Here is a 23,679-nt window from a genome sequence, read left to right on the forward strand (position 1 = left end):
CACTTTTTTCTGCCCTGGCTTCATTCCCAGGAAGACCCTCCTCCCACCAATTAGCAATTTCTTGCTTTTACCTTTTCTACTCATTACCTAAAAGGAAGATAGACCCTCTATCAAATCTTAGAGAAGACTCTGGTTAACCCTGCATGTCTCTGCTAGACCAGGGAGGCAGGACGTCCTCATGGACAGAACCCCAGAGAGGGGCAGGGGGCCCCCCAAAGGAAAAGATGCTGTGCAGATAAATGTTGTAAGTCTACCCAACAATTCAAAGGTCTGAAATTTTATGTTCCTTTTTTTCTCTCCTGAGATGATGGAAATAAAACCATAGCCCTGCCAAGCTGACTTCTAAGGTAACTGTACTACAGAATATGCTCTCATTTTGTGGGAATTCTGTGGATAAAAAATTTGTGAACTCTGCTTCTGCTTCAGCATGCATATAGTCAGAAGACTGCCTTTGTCTAAACTCCTATCGAAGACGATGGGAATGTCTTGCTTTGCTATGCTATGTTCTTGCACATAGCACATTCCACTCCCAAGGGCAAGCTTATCTGTTGTCTACTTGCCTGTCGATCTTTGTGTCATAAAGGTCAAAACGTCCTGCCTCCCCTCCTGCCTCCCTAAACAGCCTTAAGTGCCAGCACATCTCCCTATCCCGAAAATCTCAATAAAAACCGAGATGAGAATTGCTAGGGAGAACACTCTCTCTTGAGTTGTTCTCACTCTCGCCTTTCTTGACTTTTGTCTCGAGTAATTCATTGCGTCACCGTGGTTACTGCTAGACAAGAAACTACATCATTTCATGCAAAGAAATTATATTTATTGAGCCTATTATGTGCCAAACACTGTGTCAGGCATCTTAGAGACAGTAGCCTATTTAATTTTCACAATAGGTAGATATTATTTAAGATGAGGGTACAGAGGCTTAGAGAAAGTTACACAGTAAATATCAAAACCAAAAATGCAAACCAAATCAGTCTGTCCCCAAAACCCTCTGCTTTCTACCATACATCAGAATTTTGAGACTCTTCTGAGTTTCTTTACTGTGGACATCAGAAGTCTATAGATGAAAGCTCAAAAGCCTACCTATTAAGCAGGGCCAGCCTAATTAAACAGAAGGCAAATACCTAAAGGCAGTGATTTATCAGATGCCCTGAAAGAATTTTTCTAGGCTTAGCCTAATGCCTGAAATTCTTCCATTAGCGAGCATTTGGGGCTCAGTCATTACTCTTGACTAATTTACTGTATTATTTTATTCGGGCAAATTTGCTCTTCTTAGAATACGTATGCTCCACCAATGGATAATAAATGAAGCTTTCTTTTTTATTAGCCAAAACTTTTATGTACATCAGATTCCCAGCCCTTTTATAAATGACCCGGGAAGGAAGGCTCCAGGGACAGAACACATCACATTACTGGGCAGGGTATTTGGGTACAGCTCAGGGCAGCCAGTGGCTGCACTTGCAGCTGGGAACAATTCTACATCATCTCTGGTGCTCCCAATGAAAAGCATTCAGCATTTGCTCATAGCATCCAGGCAAACTCTAAAGCCCTGAGAACCAAAAAATACACTTACCATACATACAGCGTATGAATTAAGACGGGGAATGAGGAGGTAGAATAAGAATAGTAGTTACTAGCATTTGCTCTAATATTCCTACACATGATTTTAGAAAGATAAACCTCCGAGTACACATTATTTAATCAGAGAAAATCATAATTTTAAGTGACTACGGTTAAATGTTTTTACATTTCCTAGTATCACTGCTGCTACTACAATATCACCCACAGAAACCTTATGCAAAATGTGGTTTCAGGTTACCCAGAAATCTTCCCTGGTGCCTCCCTACTTCAGAAAGGAGGCAGAGGTAGACTGTGGGATCCCAGGCTCCTGTCAGCTCTGGCACTGCAGCACCCCTTGGAGGACTGGAACAGAGAAGGCCCCCAAACTTCCAGCTTTCAGCCATGCCCCTCTTAAAGGGGACAGCTGGGAGCATATATTTTTTAATGTCTACATTTCATAAGCACTTTTCACTATAGTCCCTGCATAGCACCTGGCACCCAATAAGCATTCAATCAACCGAGAAAAAGAAGAAGAATGAACTGCATCCTATCTATAATAAGCACATTTTTGTTGTTGTTGTTGTTGTTCCTAGACTTGCAGATCTAAGAGGTAAATGGAAAAAAAATGAAGACACTTCCAACCCCATTTCTCAAAGGTGAGGAACTGAGGCCCGGAGACTGAAGCAGCCTGTCCAGGGTCAGATGGGAAGCTGGTAGCCAAGCGGGGTCCCTCGCCCATGTCCCCCTACACTCACTCTCGCCATGCTGAGAACCGCTCACCAGGTGCAGACCACATGTTTTCAACGGGCAGCAGCAGAACTGCGTCAGTCACGCTGTGTCCCCTGTGGGCAAACACATGTCTCCAGACCAGGGAGGGAAAGGATGGTGATGTTCGCGGATGGGAGGTTCCCTCTCCCGCATTCCCTGGGGTCTGTGCTGTGCAGTCTAAGTGAAAACCTGTTAAAATATTTCTCTGGGTCATGCAGTCACCAAAGCTCTTCCCAGGTTCCAATGCTAACCAGAGCCATTCCAAATTCCATCCTCTGATAGGCTATTTATACTGAAGTTCTTGCGTCATTCTTTTCACTGACAAACGTTTACAGCAGCCCTCCTCTGGGTAAGACACTAGGCTAGGGTCTGGTGCTGTACAGAGAGGTTTGAGACATGGGTCCTGAATGTAGGTGCCTGAAGTCTCTGTGGGGAGACAGAGCAGACATATGAAAAAGTAACCACAAAGTCAGTGTATCTTTCTAGGAAGAAGTGGAGGATCTACAGACATCCCTGAGTATAACTGTACAACAACCACAATGGTGATTAAAGTTTAAAAATATAAGTATTCACCATGCATGAATCAACACTGCAGATTTCAATTTGCATAATAACATAGCATCACCAAATTCTAAATCAGCAAAAAAACTATCTTTGAGTTTGATTCAAAGTCATGAAACAAATGTTATAAATGTCCCTGGTAATTCATCCCATACAAAAAGAATAGATTGGAATATATTTCATGTATAAAATTAAAATATGTGTGTCGGTAAAATAGCTATTTGTGACAATATTTTATTTTCAGCATCACAGGCTATCAGGACAAGAAAGTAATTTCATTGTCAATGTACCCAATCATTAGCTGTTTCATTCTCCTTTGCAACATCCCTTGGAGTGGTTTCCCATCCTATGCTTAAATACTTCCAGTGATGGGAAACTCATTACCTTTTACGCAGTTCAGTTCATCCTTGGACATTCACATGTTTCATTCTACATAAAAGCAATGTACTTCAAAATGCAATAGGAAAAGAGCAGATACAATGTTTTCTAATTATTCAGTGTTCTTTAGTTATAGTTTTCTTTTGAGGTTTACTTACTGAAATGGATAAACTTCAGTAGTGGGCAAGCATATGCGATAACATTTCTGTTAATGGACATTACCTCAGACAGCTCGCTATGAGATATTAAGTAATTCAAAGAAAACAAGTGCTATGTAAGAACTCAGTAAAAACTACATTGGTGAATAGCTACAGTATTTTAAATCCTATAATATCTACAGTAATTATTAGTGTTAAGGAATATTCCTGTGTAGCAATGGAAAGAGCCTTATCTTTCAATAAACATTCATTTACTGGCAGTATATTCTATTTTATTGTAGTAAAAAAAAGGTATACATTTTGGCAAAATGTTCAAATGCTGGGATTTAAACCAAAAGGGCTAGCTGGTCCAGGCCGTACTATCTGATAAACCACAGACGAGTTCTAACGTCTCACTCCCTCATCAAGATTTCTGGGTATACAAGCAGTTAACTTTCCACACAAACTCAGGCCTCTGCCCAACTAACTGATTAAAAAATCATTTTGTTGGCGATCAATATATTAAACTAGTAGCACTAATGAATCAATTAAATCAGAATTGTTTTATCTACCACCACCACCACCACCACCAAAGGACAAAAGCAGGATAAAACTGTACCGGGAGCGGGGAGGGCAGGGCAGAGTCACTTGGCTCTTACCACATGGCCAGCTGGCTATGTCCTTGCTGTATCTCTGTAGTACTGCAGAGGACTGGTTTTCCAACTCACCCGTATTTTGAGAACGACACCCACAAGTTCAAACTTTCAACAGTAACTTTCAACAATAACTCTCCATAATCTGAGCTGCCCTCAGGAGGTACATTCGGGGGCCACTGCCCCTTCTGCTTGGATTTCCAGGGTGTGGGCACTTGCATCCCTGCACTCTGCCAATAGTAGTTGCTCGCTGAGCAGGAGCTCAGAGCGCGGCAAGCTAACAAGGCTACTGGGTGGAGAAACAAAGATGAATGAGGCACAGGAGGTTACTATGCAATCCAGGAGCAAGAGTAGAAAAGTGCTGAGCCCCACAACTTCTACCACGGGTCCTTTCACACATCCTCAATACAGCTTATGGCCTGACACCTGCAGCTCATGCTAACTGACCCGGTTCTGGAGTCAGGCAGGGCAATGAATTCGCTGCCACTTTTTTTTTTTTTTTTTTTTTGCTGCTTTTAAAAGTGCCATTAGACACGTGTGCATGACAGGAAGGGCGGTGGGCACAGCAAGACCAGGGAGCAGGGAGATTGGGAAACAGCTCCAGGAGCACACGTGTGAGTGAATGTTGCTGGGTGTGTGAATGGAGTGGGGAGCAGACTAGGAAGAGAAAAGCAGGGAAGCCATGACAAAAGCAGAGACAGCAGAAAGAATGATGGGAGAGAATGAGGAGACCCAGGGGTGGGCAGGAGGCGTGAGAAGGGGTGGGGGTCTTCCCTGATTCTCAGCATCATTTGCCCTCTTAGACTAGAACTTCACTCAGACACCATGTAGCGTCATCAATTTCTTTTTTCAGAGTTGGGAAGCTGAGAAAGGGAACCCAAGAAGCAGGATACACCCTGCCTGTCGGTCCACATGAGGACGCACTGCACATAAAACACAAGACTGATCTCAGCAAACCCAGAACAGAGAGACAGAAAACAGCAAATTCCTCAGTGAGTGAAACTTGACTTCTTCAGATGGGGCCAAGAAGACTGCTTCCAGACGGAGGAAGGAGAATCAGAAGGGGGAAGAGGGGCAGAGAGGAACAGCCCCGACGGAAGTGCAGAAGGGAAGACAGGAATCCACTGCTCAGCACTGGCCCATGGCACGGTCTATCAGAAGATCATGTCTCCGCCAGGAAACAAATCGACCCGAATACTCAGAAATGACAAATAAATCGTTTGGTAAAGACTGGAAAAATTGGGGGCTTGCCAACACATGCCAATGGTCATTGTTATAAAGTTCTGTTGTAACGTCTCCTAAGGTGTTAAGACAGGACCATCACAAACCGTACAGCACCGTTTTTACCAGTAAAATTGAAAACACAGCTTATTGGTGCTCATTAACATTGAAATGCTCCAAAGTCTCCAAACATTTATTCCAAAGTATTCCCAGAAGATTCCTTATAAAAACTGGCTTATTTCCCAAATGAACAGGTGCAGGGCATTAATTAATTTTTTAAAAACCTATCCCTAGCTGGTTTCCTGAGGAACAAGCAGCAGGAAATATAAAACACATGTAGAAGTCCGGATCTTTGAGGGTCTGAACCATATATCATGAAATTCTGCAGCCCTGTTTAAATCAGAATCAAGCAATGACATGACAGATACACCCCTGCAAATGTGGTCACATTTAACTGGAAAGGAAGTGAAAATTCAGGGCAACTAGTGTAAGGCAAACTCCATTCCGCACACTAATTCAAATGCCAGCCTTCCACTTCACAAAGCTAAAATATAAGTGTACACATATAAACTGGTGGGGAAAAAAATTCAATGCAAATGTCATCACTATAAGTTCTGTTTTCTGGGCCATAAGCAGATGTGGAATAAGCGTGACATTCATTTAAAAATACTCAGTGAGGCTCTTGGGAAAAGCAGAGCTGCCTCCCCTGTTTGGCTGGTCTTCCCGTTACACCTGAACCCACTCGGAGAAGAACAAAGCAGAGCACGCGTGACAATATCTGCAAATATATATACTACAGGCCACTTGAAAACCAGCTTGACCTCTCTAGATGTTATTATCGAGCACTGCTCTGAAAACATGCCAGTTTCAGATAAGAAAATGAAGCCTGGCTCGTACAACAGATCAAACTGCATGCCATGATGGAAAGAAACTCAAACTAAACTCTGACTCCAGACAGTGCGAGCAAAACGAGCTGTAGGAAAACCGACAGAACAAAATCAGAAATGAGTTCCTTCGGTGTCTCGTACTTTTACTGTCGTCTACCTTTGGGGTGACTGTACTTGTACAGTTAATTTATATCTACACCCCTACCAGCCCTTTAAAGAAATGCACATGAAAAATCACAGCTGATCACTCCGCTCTCCTTCCCAAAAGGAAAGCTCAAGCTAGCCTGGAAATCACCCCCACGCAGAGCCCACCGCTGAGATTCCGCACAGGGCAAATGGCACTCACTGATTTTCTCCTCATCTCGGGAGAAGGGAAAGCAGCAGAGCTGACCCATAGCCCCGGCGCTGCGCTGGCCTCCGGCGTTCTGCTCGGCGGGCACCCGGCACCGACGCGGCCGGGATCGGCGCTCCCCGCCCGGGCAGCGGGGCGGAGCCGGCGCCGGGCGCGCGGAGCCAACGCCCGGGCGGCGGCGAGCGCAGGGAGCGCGCGTCGGGCGCCCCCGGCCACCCCCCGGCCCCAGCCCAGAGCCGGCTCCAGCCCAGAGCCGCCCCCGACCCCGCGCTCCCTGGAGAGGTGGCCGCGGGTCCGCCCGGCGGCGGCCGCGCCTAAGCCTCGGCCTTGGAGGGACGCCACGTGCGCCGAGGACGGAGGGCTGCGCGTGCCTTTAAGGCAGGTGACGGAGCGACACCTTCAAGAGTCCCTTCCCCTACAGACGAATGCTGTGATTACAGTGGAAAAGCACCCCCAAAAATCCTGTTTGCGGTCAGCTATTTAAAGACGAGCTTCCTTTTCTCCCCAGATGTTCGTTTGTTTGCTTTATGAATAGGGAACCCCAGATTGCAGAACACCCGAAAACACAACTCTTGTAAAGTATCGTTAGCTTCCTAACAGACCCTTCAACAACAGGAATGACAGAGAACAGCAGTTGTTACTGCACTTTAGGGCATAGCTTTTAAAGTTATATATCTGCTTCCTGAAACACTGCTTTATTCATCAATACGATGAATTTTGAAGTGGTAGCATCGGAATGTTACTAGTCTAGGATATTCCCTTCTAAAAGCATCACTGAAGAAAAGATCGAGGACAAGGTCATCTTTTTGATGGAAATCACAAGGCTGTTGAACAAATTCAGGGACAGCAAAACAACTGATTTGAACACACAATAAATTCTCAATTTCGTAACATGAGATAACTGGTTTCACGTAATTGTTTAAAATTCCTTATCTTGAATATGAATAGCCTTACTTTATGACACTGTGGGAATGAAAGATTGCTCTTAATACCAAAAATCCCATCCAAATTCTTACTTCCCCTCTACTTCCGAGCTAGGGACACACCCCAATTCATCAGGAGTTGGAAAGCCAGGGCATTAGTGATGACGAAAATTTCCTTGATACTGAACACAGTATGTCCACTTTTTAATACTCATCCAGAGTGTGCCATTTGGAAGAGTAAAAACTGTCCATTTTACAAATTCAGTGTTGCCTTTTTTAAAACCCCATTCAAGAAGTTGAAAAAGCATATACATACCTGTAAAATATAGCAAGTTTATATATATATAATACAAGCAAACGTGTGTATAAATATGCATATATGTGTATATATATACATGTACATACATATACATATATATATAAACTTTTGTGTTGATGGAAAGAACTACTTGCAGTAAACACTGTTCACTCAGGAAAATAAGTAGCTCCAGGCATTCCCCAATCACCAACAGTGGTGTGTAGAGATAAAACCTTTAAATTGGAGAACCAGGGGCTAGAGTCCCAGATCTGCCAGGTATTAACAGTTACACAACTTTGAGATCTTCATCTGTAAACCATATAATTTCATTATGAAGTTTTAATTTGTGGTTGCCAAGGCAGTAGCCCTATCGCAACCACTTTCCCCTATTTTCAGAATGTTAGAGCGTGTGTGTTTGGGAGGAGGGGAAGAAGAGAACAGACTGCCTGGGGCCTGTATCTATCTGCATCTCAGTGGGCTTTTCCGCACCAGCTAGCCAACTCGCCTCCTCCTCTCCAATGCTCAGCCCGGCTAGCTGCCATCCTGAGTTGCTGCTTACACATCTGGCCTCAAGACAAAAAGGCCTTCCTCTAAAATGCAGAGCCCAGGGGATTACATTCTTATGAACCTATCACCATTTTATTAATTAGTACCTGTTGGTACTACTTCTGAAAATGCTCAAAAATAAAATATATAAAATGTATTATTAACTAAGTAACAGTATTTACCCAGATATTCTGCAATTCTGGGAGGGGGGGTGCTATGTAATGTTAGAGACTTTTTTCATAAGCATTAAAAAAGAATTAATCAGGGTAAGGCAGAGTGACTGCACCTTTTTTTTCTTCAATTTAAAGACAAAATTTTAAAATAATGAATTGCCACTAATAGAAGAGTAGAAAACAGTGGAAAAATTCCAGACAGGAATTTAAAAACTGCTTTTTATCCTGGTTGTGTAAATAATTAGGCACATCATTTAACCTCAAGAATGGGGTGGAGTTGGATTTCATGGTCACAAAGGTTCTCTCTCAGTTCTAAAAGGCTCTAATTCCAGACTGTATGCTTATTGCTTATGGCTACTCCTAGTCTAATTTTCCTAGAATCATCTTCATATTGAATAGTTTGGGGTTTTTTCAGTAAAGATGATTCATTAAATATATAACTTAATGTCATTTTATTTCTATAGATTTCATAAGATTTTTCATATATATACATTTTCTAATCAAAATAATTGAGATTCATGTGTCTGGATTTTTAGGAAATAATTTCTCTTTCTCTCCCTACACACACACACACACTGGTTTGAATGTATTATGTCCCCCAAAACACCATTATCTTTGATACAGTCTTGTGTGGGCAGGAAACTTACTGGTGTGATTGGGTTGGAGACTTCTGATTGGATGTTTCCATGGAGATGTGATCACTCAATTAATGGCTAGATCTTTCACTGGATAATTTCCATGGAGGTGTGGCCCCGCCCATTCAGCATGGGCCTTGATTAGTTTACTGGCACTATATAAGCTCAGACAGAAGAAGAGAGCTTGCTACAGCCAAGAGGGACACTTTGAAGAATGCACAGAAGCTGAGAGAGTAGCTGCAGATGAGAGACAGTTTGAAGAGGGCTGTTAAAGCAGACTCTTGCTCTGGAGAAGCTAAGAGAAGACAAACACCCCAAGAGCAACTGAAAGTGACATTTTGAAGAGGAGCTGCAGCCTAGAGAGGAATGTCCTGGGAGATAGCCATTCTGAAACCAGAACTTGGAGCAGATGCCAGCCACATGCCTTCCCAGCTAACAGAGGTTTTCTGGACGCCATTGGCCATGCTTCAGTGGAGGTACCCCCTTACCTTGGATGCTTTATGGCCCGAAGACTGTAACTTTGTAACGAAATAAACCCCCTTTATAAAAGTCAATCCATCTCTGGTGTTTTGCATTCCAGCAGCATTAGCAAACTGAAACTATATATATACATATATATATAAAATCAGGAATACTAGTGAAAAAATGTTATTTCTTTCCTGCCATTCCATCTTCCAACCTCAGAAATGAACAGCTACCATTCAGAAGGATCTAATAAGTAGCCATCATTTACCCAATTTGGGGGGATTACAACAGGATGTAATTTAGTTGAATAGTCTGAGCCCCTCCTTGCCCCTCCCATATCCCACAAAGACAATCAAGTAGTAGATGAATAAGAATAGTTGCTAAACTTTACTGAACACTTCCTATATGCCAGGAACTGGCTAAGTGCTTTACATCTACTCATTCATTTAATCCCTACAGCAGCCCTATGAAGTAGGTAGGTACTATTATTATCCCCATTTTACAGATGAAAAAACTTCAGCTCAGAAAAGTAAGTTGACAAAAAGCTGTCATGGAGTATGTGACAATAATGGGATATGAGCCCCCATGAGTGATTGGGGAAAAATGTGGAAATATTAAACTTCCCCACCTGGGGAATTACTGATATTCTCACAAGCATCAGGGACTACCAATCTAGAAGGCTGAGCCCTCGATCTTCGGGCTTCCCCTTATGAAGCTTCTTACTGCAAAGCAGAGGCTAAGCCTACTTATAATTGTGCCTAAGAGTCTCCCCAAGAGACCCTTTTGTTGCTCAGATGTGGCCTGTTTCTCTCTAAGCCCACTGAGCAGGCAAACTCACTGCTCCCCACCCTCTACGTGGGATATGACTCCCAGGATGAGCCTGGCCCTGGTATCATGGGATTGAGAAAGCCTTCTGGACCAAAAGGTTATGAGAAATGAAACAAAATAAAGTTTCAATGGCTGACAGATTTCAAATGGAGTTGAGACGTCATTCTGGAGGTTATTCTTTTGTACTATACAGATATCCCTTTTTAGTTTTTAGTGTATTGGAATAGCTAGAAGGAAATACCTGAAACTATTGACCTGTAACCCAGTAGCCTTGTTCTTGAAGATGAATGTGTAACTATGTAACTATGTAGCTTGCAAAGTGTGCTGTGTGATTGTGAAAACCTTGTGGCTCACACTCCTTTTATCCAGTGTATGGACAGATGAGTGGAAAAATGGGGACAAAAATTAGATGAACAATAGGCTAGGATGGAGGGGATGGGATGTTTTGGGTGTTCTTCTTTACTTGTATTTTTATTTTTATTTTTTGGAGTAATAAAAATGTTCAAAAATTGATTCTGGTGATGAATGCACAACTATATGATGGTACTGTGAACAACTGATTGTACACCATGGATGACTGAAGAGCATGTGAATATATCTCAATAAAACTGAACTAAAAAAAAAATAATGGGATTTGAACTAAATTTGCCTGGATCCATAAACCCAGATCCATTTGATTCTAAAATTCTGCATTAAACACAATTTGTGTCATGTGCATACTTATAAAGCAGCTCACTGTAACTTCAGAAAGATATGCAGAAAAATAGTTATTTAGCCAAGATCTATGGTAATATGCTTAAAATCTTGCCTCTGTTTCTCAAGTTATGTGACCCAATCCCATTACTAATGCTCCAGAGCACCACAGTCCTATTTTAAAACAGAGAACCTAAAGACAGGTGCCTCCTGGGAGCTGGGCCACGGGGAGGTGACCCGATTTGAGGACAGGAGACTCCAGAGGGCCCTGAAAGCGCCCACCTTCCAGGCAATAAGGAATCACTTACAAGTTATCCCCATGGTGATAATGGGGTTTCTTATGGGATTACCAAACTCGTTTCAGTAATATGCAGAGATCTACCATAACTAGAAAATCAAAAAAAAAAAAAAAAAGCCTATTCTCATTGAGAAAAAATATCAGATACTATATCATGTTCATAAATTTAAAACCATAAGCTTTTCACATTTTCTTTTCTGACATGCCTAGCTGCAGACAAATCATGGTTAGGGCAGCTGCCTATATCTGCTGTGGTATTTTGGATTTTGATTATAATGGTTAAAAGGGCAAGAATACAAGTGGAAAGTACAGGAGTGGGGGGAATAGCAACTGCCTTTACTCCACGTACACTGAAATTGAAGGTCTAATTATTGTTCCAATGAGAAGAGAGAGTCACAGATAATCTGTACCTAGGATGGAAAATTCAGTTCTCTGTGTCATCAGTTGGCATTTTTCTTTCTATAGGTGAGCACATACATAGGGATTTCTGAGCAACCTCACTGGAAAATTCTGAATCAAGAGGATCTACAAACCTGTATGGAAGGAAATTTGAGTTTGAGAACTTATGAGAACAAATGAGAAAAAAGAAAAAAAAAATGAAATGTATTTTAAGAAGTGGAGAGAAAAGAGGGTATTAATTATGAAATGTAAAGAGAGGGAAAAAATTGCTCTAGCACTCCAAATTCTGAAACAAAGCCTTAGGAAGCATGCCTTTAAGCACAAAAGAGACACTTCAGGAAGATTTCATTATACAACAGGTAGCACACTTAGGGAAACTGTTTTGCCAAGAAATGTCAGTTTCAGTGCAAATGTATGTAAGTTCAAGAAGCGCTTGACAATTTATGGAAACATAAGTCACGAAAACTGGGGTGTTTTGGAGTATAACCCAATTTTTATATTGGCAATGGGGTGACAAAAGATAAAACTGTACCTGAAGGAAGTTGGACAGACATGGCCTAATATTGCACTTTATATCTCTATGTTCTTATTAAAAAAAAATCAACTCCCAATTATCAATCCAGAAAAAGCTTAAATCTATCACCCTAACTCCATAAATCCTTCTCCATTGTTTAGTCACTGCATCATTTTTGTGAACATTTTGCAACCAAAGAGAAAGGCTCTGAAACTGTGTGGTTAAGTATTGATATTTGAAAGCTGTTCCTGTGAGGATCTGTTTGAGAGGGAGAGACTGAATACCATAACTGAAAAAACTTTTGGGATTATCTGTAAATTTCACTGTTAAACTCCTGTTTTTAATTACAAGGGAAAAGACCCTTAGTCTAACGGTAAAATTTGGGAGCCAAGAATCTATTTTTTTTAACCTTTATTCCTACATGAGTCATATTTTCAACAAAGGCTCCTACTCCTTACAGTCTGTTCTTCTTTTCAAGCATTAACAATGAAATAGCAAAAACTGACATGAGTTACTTACTCAAGGACAAGTTGAATGTTTTGGATGTTAAAGTCTTATCTGGGAAAAAAAGGAAATAAAAAAGGAAAAGAAAAGAATACATTTAATCTACTGGCTGGTATTTGTATTATCTAACATGGCTCCTTTCTTATCCATTCAGAGGAGAAAACAGCACCTTCACAGGAAGGAAAGAAATATATTTTAGAAAATCCAATAAGACTCAAGGAGTAGATTTAATTGTAGTTTAACAATGTAAACAATACAAAATTTCATTCTACAATTTCTAATTTACTAGAATTTTTTGTGTTGGTTTTTAAACCAACTCTTAATTATTCAAATGGAATCCCTCAGTCTATACTTAGCTCGGAAAGTGGTCCATTGTTTCTGGGCAACACAATAATCAGTCACTTTTCCTGGCATGTAAAAAATTTAAGACTACAAATAGAAGGTGTTTTAATGACTCAATAATACTTTTTTTTTTCTCTCTAATAACACTTAAAGGGATAAGTAGGAATGAAAGTGAATTCTCCAAGAAAACGAAAAGCCGTAAGAAAACTCACTTAGAGATGAAATGTTAAATTACGGCTTTTTAGGGCAGATCTCAGAATCCATCCGGTCCCACCAAGCCCAGGCTGACACGCTATGATACAGTGTCAGACAGCATCCATTCTCATTAGGCTGTTGATGGATGCTTCTAGCAACATTTGGTAATTGTAAGAACTGTATTTATATGCTCATTAAACCAAAATACTGAGCTTACCTTCTGTTAATGTGTTTCTTAATTCATATCTGAAATGTATTTCTGTTAGGATGCATTCAGCTGCAAATCATAGAAAACTATGATGCAAGTGGCTAAAAATATACAGAAATTTTATCATCTCCTATAATCCGGTTGCTTTTTCACTCCAGGGTTGGTTAATTCAGTGATTTAACAAGGTCAACAGGATTCATTTTTCTAGTCCCCCATAATCACTGTGCTGAGGGGCGCCTCATGTCCCCCTAAGGGAGTTGCTAAATTCAGGCATATCAGGTATCCCCAACAATTCCCAGCCAAAGAATGACTTTCTCTTCCAGATGAATCTCTTTTTATCGGTGAGAAAACTTTCCTCTGAAGCCTCAAGCAGACTTCCCCTCCTACAACAGAACTGGGTCACATGCTCATCTGTGGCAAGAAGAGTGGAACCAATTATCTAAGAGAAGTGGGGGCTCCGCCAACAGGGAAGGAGGTGGGGAAGAGAAGGGGCTCACCACAGGCACCCATAGTGTCTAAGTTTTATACCGACCTTTTAATGACAATTATGTGAACACTATTTGCTCAATTAAAGTTAGGAAAGTTATGGAAAGGGTCTATAAATAATTTTATACAGCAAAAAAAGGAAAAAAAAGTAAGTCAATGAAAAGTGTGTCAAGCCAATAAACTATCCTGTGCTAGGAGAACAGGACATCCCTATGCAAAAGAATGAAAGAGGACCCCGTATCTTACACCAAAATGGACCAAAGACTAAATGTAATAACCAGGACTATAAAACTCATAGAAGAAAATGTAGGGAAGCATCTTCAGGATCTTGTGTTAGGCAACTGTTTCTTAGACTTGATACCCAAAGCACAAGCAACAAAAGAAAAAAATAGATAAATGGGATCTCATCAAAATTAAAATTTTTTGTGCATCAAAAGACTATCACAAAAATGAAAAGACAACCTACTCAATGGGAGAAAATATCTGGAAACCACATATCCAAAAAGGATGTTTAATACCAGAATATATAAAGAAATCCTACAACTCTGCAATAAAAATACAAACAATTAAATTAAAAAAATGGACAAAAGAGGATATACAAATGACTAAATAGCACATGAACAGGTGTTCAACATCACTAGCTATCAGGGAAATGCAAATCAAAACCACAGTGAGATATCATTTGATACCCACTAAATGGCCACTATTAAAAAAAAAAAAAACAGAAAATTACAGGTGTTGAAGAGGATATGGAGAAACAGGAACATTCATTCACAGCTGGTGGGAACGTAAAACAGTGCAGCCACTGTGGAAGACGGTTTGGCAGTTCCTCATATAGAATTACCATACGACCTGGCAATCCCTCTACTAGGTACATACCCCCAAAACTTGAAAGCACGGACTCAAACAGATATTTGCACACTAATGTTCACGCCAGCATTATTGACCACTGCCAAAAGGTGTAAGCAACAAGGGTCCATCAACCAATAAATGGATAAACAAAACGTGATATATACACACAAGGAAATATTATTCAGCCATAAAAAGAAATGAAGTCCTGATACATGTGACAACATGGTGAACCCTGAAAACATTATGCTAAGTGGAATAAGCCAGACACAAAAGGACAAATATTATATGACCTCACTGATATGAAATAATTTGAATAAGCAAACTCACAGAGTTAGAATATAGAATATTGGTTACCAGGGGCCAGGTTGAAGTTAGAGAATGGGGAGTTAAAGCTTAATTTCTACAGAATTTCTATTTAGGTTGATTGTAAGATTTTGATATGTATGGTGGTGATGGTGGCACATTATTGTGAGTATAATTAATGGTACTAAATTATATATATGAATGAGGTTAAAAGAGGAAATTTTATGTCATATATATTACTAGAATAAAAATCAAAAGATAAAACATAGGACTGTATAATACAGTGAACCCTATTGTAAAGGATGGATTACAGTTAATAGGACAAGTAAAAAATGCTCTTTCATGAATTATAACAAACGCATGACACTAAAACAAGGTGTTAATAATAGGGTGGTATATGGGGAATAAATACACCTAATGTAAACTGGACAATAGTCAACAGTACAATTTTAATATTCTTTCATCAACTGTAACACAGGTATATTAACGCAAAGTGTCAACAACAGGGGCTTTATGGCAATGCTGTAATTTTTACATGATTTTTCAGCAAACCTACAACTTCTCTAATTTAAAATAATTAAATCTTTTTAAAGTTTTAAAAAACCCCAAAACTATCTATCCTGTATGGATAAATGTATGTCATATTTGCAGACTAAATTCATGCTAAAACACATATCAAGTAGCAAAATTGTGAACTGCCTTTCTCAGAACTTTATTATGCTAATACTGGCTGCTTACGTAAAAGTTTTTCCTTTGATCGGAGCTATTAGCAATGAAAAGCTCTTTGGCAGCTGTGGCTTTCTGGTATGAAATATAACACTTGTTACAATCAAATGTAATTTCCTGTACTTACAGCCAAAAGACAAAATACTCACCTGAATCATCAACCTAGTCAATAAAAGATCAAATAGAACCAAAATTCATGAATTTGCAAACTGCTGTTAGTGACAGTTAGTACTTTAGGCATTTTATGCCAAGCATATCAAAGTCAGGTAGGAAATCAAAGCGTCCTCATGGGTTAAGGAAAATTGACAGAGAATCTAAATTTCATAAAGGGAAATAAAGTACATTCTGTGTTTCTTTGATCCTCGTTATCCCATTTCTACCAGAATAAGAGAAAATAAGCAAGCTTGAATATAGATGGGCATTTTTATGCCATTGCTGTCCAATTCCATAGACCAACAAGAAGCAATAAGCAGATTGGTTGTATTTACTTAATCTCCACAACCTTTGATCTCTACCGCAGCTCCCTGATTATGGTCTTTTTCTTTCCTCCAAGATGGTTATCTCAGACTAGCCACGCCAACCTGAAACTCCAGGATTCCCAAGTGCTCGTCAGCTATTTCAACCCTGCTCATACTTTAACAAGCAACCAAATGCCACTGAATCACACATTTCTCTCTCAGATGTGTCACCTGTGTCCCAGACCTCTCTCCTGGATGTCTTTTGATTGTGCCACAGGTGCTTTATTACTATATCTGAAGGTGAACCACCTTCTTTTCACCAAACTCTGTTTTTACTTCCACCTCCTACATTGGTGTAGGCCACTACCATCTACCTGGCTGTCTACCCCCAAATCACAGAGCCATCCTAGGGCCCTGTTCTCTTGTTTAAAAAACAAGAGAAGATTTAATAAAGAGGAATAACAAGATTTAACAAAGATTTAATAAAGAGGAATAACAAGGTGGAAGGATTGTTTTATCTTATATCAAATCCGATTATAAAGTCGTAAAAATTAAGACAGGGTGGCGTAGGTGCGGGTATAGAATCATAAACCAATACAACAAAACAGAAAGCCCACAGACAGTTCCACACATATACTGACACCTGATATATGTGAATGTGGCAGAGCAGAACCATGGGTAAAGGATGGTTTTCCTAGTAAATGGTTCTAAGACAACTGCAAATTAACAAGAAAAAAAGGAAAGAAAAGACATGGACCCTAACGTCACATCATACACAAAAATCAAATTTCCAGGTGATCTAAAAACCTAAATGTGAAAGACAAAATAATAATGCTTTCAAAACAGTAGGAGAATATCTTTATGACCTCAGATTAGTTTAAGGATTTCTTAAACTAGAGATGAAAAAAACTTAACCATAAAGTAAAGATTGATACTCTACTACTTTAAAATTAATAATTCATTAATAATGAAAAACTTCTCTTCATCAAAAGACACCATAAAGAGACTGAAAACATGAGCTGCAGAACAGGAACCAATATTTATAACATATCTACCCAACAAAGTATTAGAACATAGGATTCTTTTAAAATCTCCTGCAAATCAAAGAAAATATAAATTTTAGATTAAAAAATAATAATAATGGGCAAAAAGACTTAATAGATACTTCACAAAAGAATGAATGGCCAAAACTTACAGTAAGGTATTGTTAATATAAATATGAAAGTATATTTTCCTTATAAAGGACAATGTGAATTGAATTTACAAGCTATCACTACACCACTAATGTGGTGCGGGTGCAGCGCAATGGAAAGGCTCCTACACCACCGGGGTAGACGTTAATTTGCATAAACACATCATCTAGTAAAATTGAGCCATGCATATCCCATGCTCCTGTAAGTCTGGTCTTAAGGATCAGGGGTCGGCAAACTTTCTCCTAAAGTGAAAGACGGCAAACGTTTTAGGCTTGCAGGCCATAGGATCTCTGTGCTCTGCCCTTGTAGCCCCAAAGCAGCCACAGGCAATAAGTAAACTGGTGGGCGTCGCTGAGTTCCAACAAAACTTTATTACAAAACAGGCAGCCGGCCCACAGGCTGCAGTGTGCTGACCCCTGCCCCCTAGACAATGTATGCCTATAAAACCAGTACTGTGAGAATACTCATAGCAGCATTGTTTCTCTTTATTAAAATAAAAATTAAAAAAAAAATTAAGTTCCCCAACAGGGGAGTAGATAAATACTGTTGTGTATTCATATTAAAGGATACTGTACAGCAACAAAATAAACTGCAGCTACACACAACATTATGAATGAAACTTTCAAGAATAATATGGAGCAAAAGCAAGACAAAAGAATGACTGCAGTATTAATTTACAGAAAGCACACAAAAAAGTATAACTGAACTATATTAGAGATTTACATTAGCATGGTAAAACTTTAAGAGAAAATGACCATCAAAAATTGAGGGTAATGGTCATCTCTGGAGGCAGGAACAAGTTGTGATCAGGAAAGAAGAGCAGGGCACTTGCATGGTGCGAGCAATGACCTGTTTCCTGAGCAGGGCGGTAACGGTGATGGTTGCGTTATAAAATTGCTTTTATGTACAATAATCGCTGAAGAATTTTTATATACTTTTGTATATGTTTTTTGGATTTCACAATAATCCACAGGATTTCAGGACATACAATAATAGAGAAACAAGCCTTCTGGCAGTGCCGTGCTATTTTTTGTTTTGTTTTGTTTGGGGGGAGAGGGGTAGTCTTTCCCCTTTGGGGATCTATTGAGAATTATAGATTCACTGTCTTGAAAAATGCATGCAGGCAAATAGAAACTCTGTTTTAGAGTAAGGTACAGGGTCAGACAAGCACTAGGTGTAATCTGCCCTGGAGCAGTTAATAATATGCCCATTTAGATGGTACTTCTAAAACTTTAATATATCCACAAATCCTGAAATCCCTAAAGCAATGTACCATTAAGTTCAGTAAGCATCTCCAGAGTGAGGAAAAGAATTATGTAACTGTTCCAGACCCTTATGCATGTTTCCTCCACAGCTGTGGCCCCTTGTCCCCACCCCCCACCTGTCAGATCCATCTCTTCAGGCTTTGGGACAATGTGCACCTCAGTCATGGAAATTTAAGTTCTAATCCGGGTCACCCTTATTGCTAGTCTGGGATCTGACTCCATGTCCTCCACTGTGGTAAATGGGGCTTCTGCTTTATTCTTAAACCAAATCCCTACTTTACACCCCCTCTTAGTAACTGGATTTCTGGGTTACTTCCCTGTGTCTGAGCATCTGTCTTAATCACTACCTATCTTAAGGATCTCATCAGATAGATTAAAAGCTCAAATGCAAAAACAGTTGAGAAAAAAAAAACTAGAAAAAATATAAAGGAGTATGTACTAACTTTGATCTTAATGGTAATTAAAGAAATCACAGGGGAAATTTGTACTGATACTTTAATAAAAACTAAAAACATGCAATATGAAAAAAATACCTTGTGTCCAAAATTAAATGCAAAGTAAAACCAAAGAAAATATTTGAAGCCAATATGGCAAACAAAGGTTAGTATCTTTGCTCTAAAAAAAACTCACAAATTGGTAAGAAAAACAAGAATGTACTCCAAGTCCTTTTGAACATGGATGGGGCCTTGCTCTTGCCAGTTTCCAACCCAGTTTCAAGCAGTGAACCCTGTGGGATCAGGGCTAAGATAAACGCAAAGCCATACGTGAGAAACACATGCGATAAGGTGAACTGCCATAAAAAGTTAAAAAGCACTAGAGAAAATCCAGTGACACAAAAAATGGAATTCATAATCAAAGAACTATGGATTAAAAAAAATAAGGAAAGAACTTTAAACTAACAACTGTGAAATCCTCAATGAGATAACTAAAGAAATAGTATCCATGAAGCTAAGAAGAACAGAACAGGAGAATATGAAAAAGAACCAATTGGAAATCTTGGAAATGACACACATTATATTTTTTAAAAAAATAAAATAAAAGATGCCCTAAAAAGTATAATAGAGATATCTGAAAAGAAAATTGGCGATTTGGAATCTAGCAGTCTCCAATAATGCACCATTAACAAATTATGAGATAGGAAATAAGCACATCTGATGAAAGCTATGGATTCTCTCCTCAGAAAAATTCAAGCATGTACCTACATACAAAGTTTTGTAGACAATTTCAGGAGGTTCCCAGACCACCTAAAACCCATCTTCTATTCTAGAATTCTAAATAGAAAATATCTTACCATCTGAAATTTGCCACATTCTATTATGCATACATTAAAATACTGGGTTCAAGGTTCACGAATGACACTAAACCTGAGTTAGGAGGAAATCAAAGAAAAGACAAATCAATGTAGTCCAATTACATATGGTTAAGAAATGAAAATTTTCTTGCTACGTGTCCCACATTCTGCTAAATATGCTCTGCTACAAAACTCAGGAAAGATTGGGGAAATCAATAATTATCTATAAGCAAACAAAAGAACACTAGTGAGTATTAAAATTGGTTAACTATAAGACAATTATCATTTTAGACATAGATATTATTTTCAAGTCCATATTGGCATTACCAAGTATAACAGAAAAAAATGAAGTATTTATAATAAGCAAAAAGAAATTTTTTAAACAATGTCAGATGATGAATATTAGAAAACAAGATTGGAGCAATCTGAAAGCAGCTAAATTGTTCTGAATTAGAAAATGGTAAGAGATAAAGAAGCCTGAAGGAAAGATCTACAGAAATTGCCCAGAATAAGAGGAAGTTCCAAGACTGGGCTGGAAAAGAACAATAAAAGAACAGTTGCTGGAACAGAGTGATTTGAGGTACGTTGAACAGACCTGTCTAATGGCAATTTTGGTGACAGAAAGCATAAGCCGTATAACACCTTTCCCACAACATCTTCAATAAAATCTACATTGCTTGTTTGCTTTTTTGTTTTAATGGGAGTGTGACAGGCAAAAAGGCGCCAAGTTCTCTTTCAAGGTTGGCCTTTAAACACAGAAGAAATGGAGAGCGAGCCAAAACCTGTATTACACAAAGAGAAATGTCTGGTCCTCGTCAAAACTTGGATGGAAGACAGCTCTCTTACAAAAATTCTCAAAACACAAAAATCCTCCTTAAAATAGACTAGAAATATATCTGAAGACAAAATTCAAATGAAGATACTGAGTATCTACTGTTTAAAAATAGCTAAGATCTTTGGAGATAAAATGATGATTTCTCTGAAGATCTCTAATGAGGATTTGGAAAAAAAAAATTGTGTCTTGAACATTTTTAAATGTTTTAATAAAGGTCATTAAGTATTACGGTTCCTTTAGGATGCGTATTTCCATAGATTTTCTTCAAGCTGATGTGGAAGAGACTATCTTGGCTGAAGATTCTCAAATAGTTAAACACATTTATTTTCTTTGAGTATTTCCATGTTACTTTAAAAAAAAGTATACAAATCAGGTTGTCATGAATTTCATGATTTTATAAGAAGAATCTGGTTTAAAATCTTAAATTTAAATCACAACAGAGCAGGCTCCTTGGAAATGCATTCATGTTGCGAGAGTTGGAGAATGGTGTTATTATAATTACAATCTTCTTTTGGTGTACACAGCATCCACCTGGAAACTTCAAGACTGTTTGAGTCTCTCTTGACACATGCCACCTTCCTGATAAGATGGTAGAAGCATCTAGGCCTGAATCTCTGCTTCCTCTCAAAACATGTTTTCCTTGGGAAGAAACTTAAGGACGTCAGTTTTTGCAAACCACCAACACTTTCTCTTCTCCTAGGGAAACTTCCTGGCCTGGCTCATTCTATTCCTCATGACAAGGAGCACACATGAAAATCCCTAGTGTGGAATGGTGTGCTCACATCAGGCTACCCTGGAGCAAATGTTTTCTTCAAATTCATAACATAAAATCAAACTGAAATGAATTCTGAATCAACATTTCAAGCCTTCATTATAATTTACATACAACACAGAAGTATAAAATCTATAGGCATTAAAATCTTGATTGATTAATAAAAATACTAAAAACGTTCTACAAAACCTTGTATTATAACAAAAATATGATATTCAGGAAAACATATTGAGAAAACCATATACTATCAGCCCTAAATATTTGTCAAATAAAGTGATTGTAAAGAAATAAAAATAAAGACAACAAATATTTTTAAATGGCACTCACCAATCACAATTGAAGACTCACAGTGATAATAACCAGTACTTTGTTTTTTCTTCAACATGGAGCAAAGATCTATACGATAAAATATTTCTTCTCCAAATCTATGATTGACAAATTTTTCATAGAAGTCAGGGTCTATTGTTTTCACTCCCTTGAAATGAGAAAACAAAATCACATCAATCAATCAATCATTTCACTCAGGCAGCCAGTTCATGTTTATATCACTTTCTTGGAGCCTAATATTACATTTGGGCATAAAGTACTGCCTACTGGCACGCGAAAATGAATCCCACAACATTGTAGTAAAGTCACTGTTAAAGCTTCCTTGCCTCGGATGAGTCGTATAAAGAAGCTGTCATTGAGAGTCTTGGGTCTGAAGTTGACAGCATTAAGCCTTCACATACTTAAGCTTCAGAATCAATAAAATATATCAAGTAGAAATTTGAGGTACCAAGGAAAAGAATAATCACCTCCAATAACAACCAAGAAATGGGTGAACTTAAAAACAAAGTGATATGGATCTTAACATTTTATAGTGTGAAAAGTGTTCTAATAAGATACATGCAATTTTTAAACTCTTTATGCAAGAATCACACTGAAAGAGAATTAAAGGTTATTTGAATGGCAGGGAGAAAGGTCAGTGAATCCTCCAAGTTCTTCACTATTTGTCCCTCCTTATTCTCAGCACTTTCACAGCAGAAACAGCTGGTTGTTGAAAAATTACAGTGGGATGTCCCATAGTTTCCCAAAACATGGAAAGAACAACTCTCCCTCACGTATACAATTCACTGGCCTTGCAGCCTAGTTGCCTATCCCCATACGGGGTGGGGAAGATGAAGGTACAATACTTTCCAGGGTGGGTTTACTGGCTGACCATGTATGAACTTTTTGTTTTAATTTATAATTTTTATATTACCTTGCCAATACTTGTTAAAAATTAGAAAATATGAATAATGTTGAAAAGAGGAAAAAAACACCATTTATAATCCTGCTATTTATATATAACAAATAAACGCCATGGTGTCTATATCCTTCAGGTCTTTTTTCTACGCATACATATGTATTATTTTTGGATTATATTTATGTAAATTTTACTAAAGTATAATTATAACACATACTTTTCCTTTTTATTGACAAAAACTATGTTATTTAGAAAAAACTTAAAAATAGGGAAATCAAAACAAAAAAAATAAATTATCCCAAATTGCTACTATAATAATTCTTTTGTGCATTTTACTTTTCCTATGAAAATACAAAGTACTTTTTTCTTTCTTATAGGAATGTGGTTGTGCCACGAGTACTGTTTAATAGCCAGCCTTTTTTTTTCTCTGAATATGTCAGGTCAATAAATAAGGTACAGGTCTGCAACATATTTGTCTCCATAGCACTCCATTATATGAAGACAGCATAATACATTCATCTAATTCTTTATTGTTGGACATCTAGGTCACTTCCAATTTTTAATACAATGTTCAACACTATGATGAACATACCTGTGGGTACATATTAAATTTTAAGAACTAGTTATACTTAAGGATATTAGCTCTTTACTTGTCATATGTAATGATCTATGTCACTTTAATGTACATGCACCCTTCATTTTTGTTTACTTTGGGTTGTTTTTGTAAGGGTTTTTTTT

The 23,679-nt window shown here is 38.6% G+C and overlaps 1 protein-coding gene across 4 annotated transcripts in view; it reads right to left on the reverse strand.

Annotated features, from left to right (window-relative positions):
- AKAP7 (A-kinase anchoring protein 7) overlaps positions 1–23,679 on the reverse strand; it is a 166,182-nt gene that overhangs the window by 26,081 nt on the left and 116,422 nt on the right. For all 4 annotated transcript variants that reach the window (XM_037842762.1, XM_037842765.1, XM_037842766.1 and 1 more), the window contains exon 7: positions 22,044–22,191. In XM_037842762.1, the coding sequence (XP_037698690.1) occupies positions 22,044–22,191 (148 nt within the window). The remainder of the gene's footprint in view (positions 1–22,043; positions 22,192–23,679) is intronic.

This window comes from Choloepus didactylus, chromosome 7, assembly GCF_015220235.1.
Source record: "Choloepus didactylus isolate mChoDid1 chromosome 7, mChoDid1.pri, whole genome shotgun sequence".
Taxonomy (NCBI): domain Eukaryota; kingdom Metazoa; phylum Chordata; class Mammalia; order Pilosa; family Megalonychidae; genus Choloepus; species Choloepus didactylus.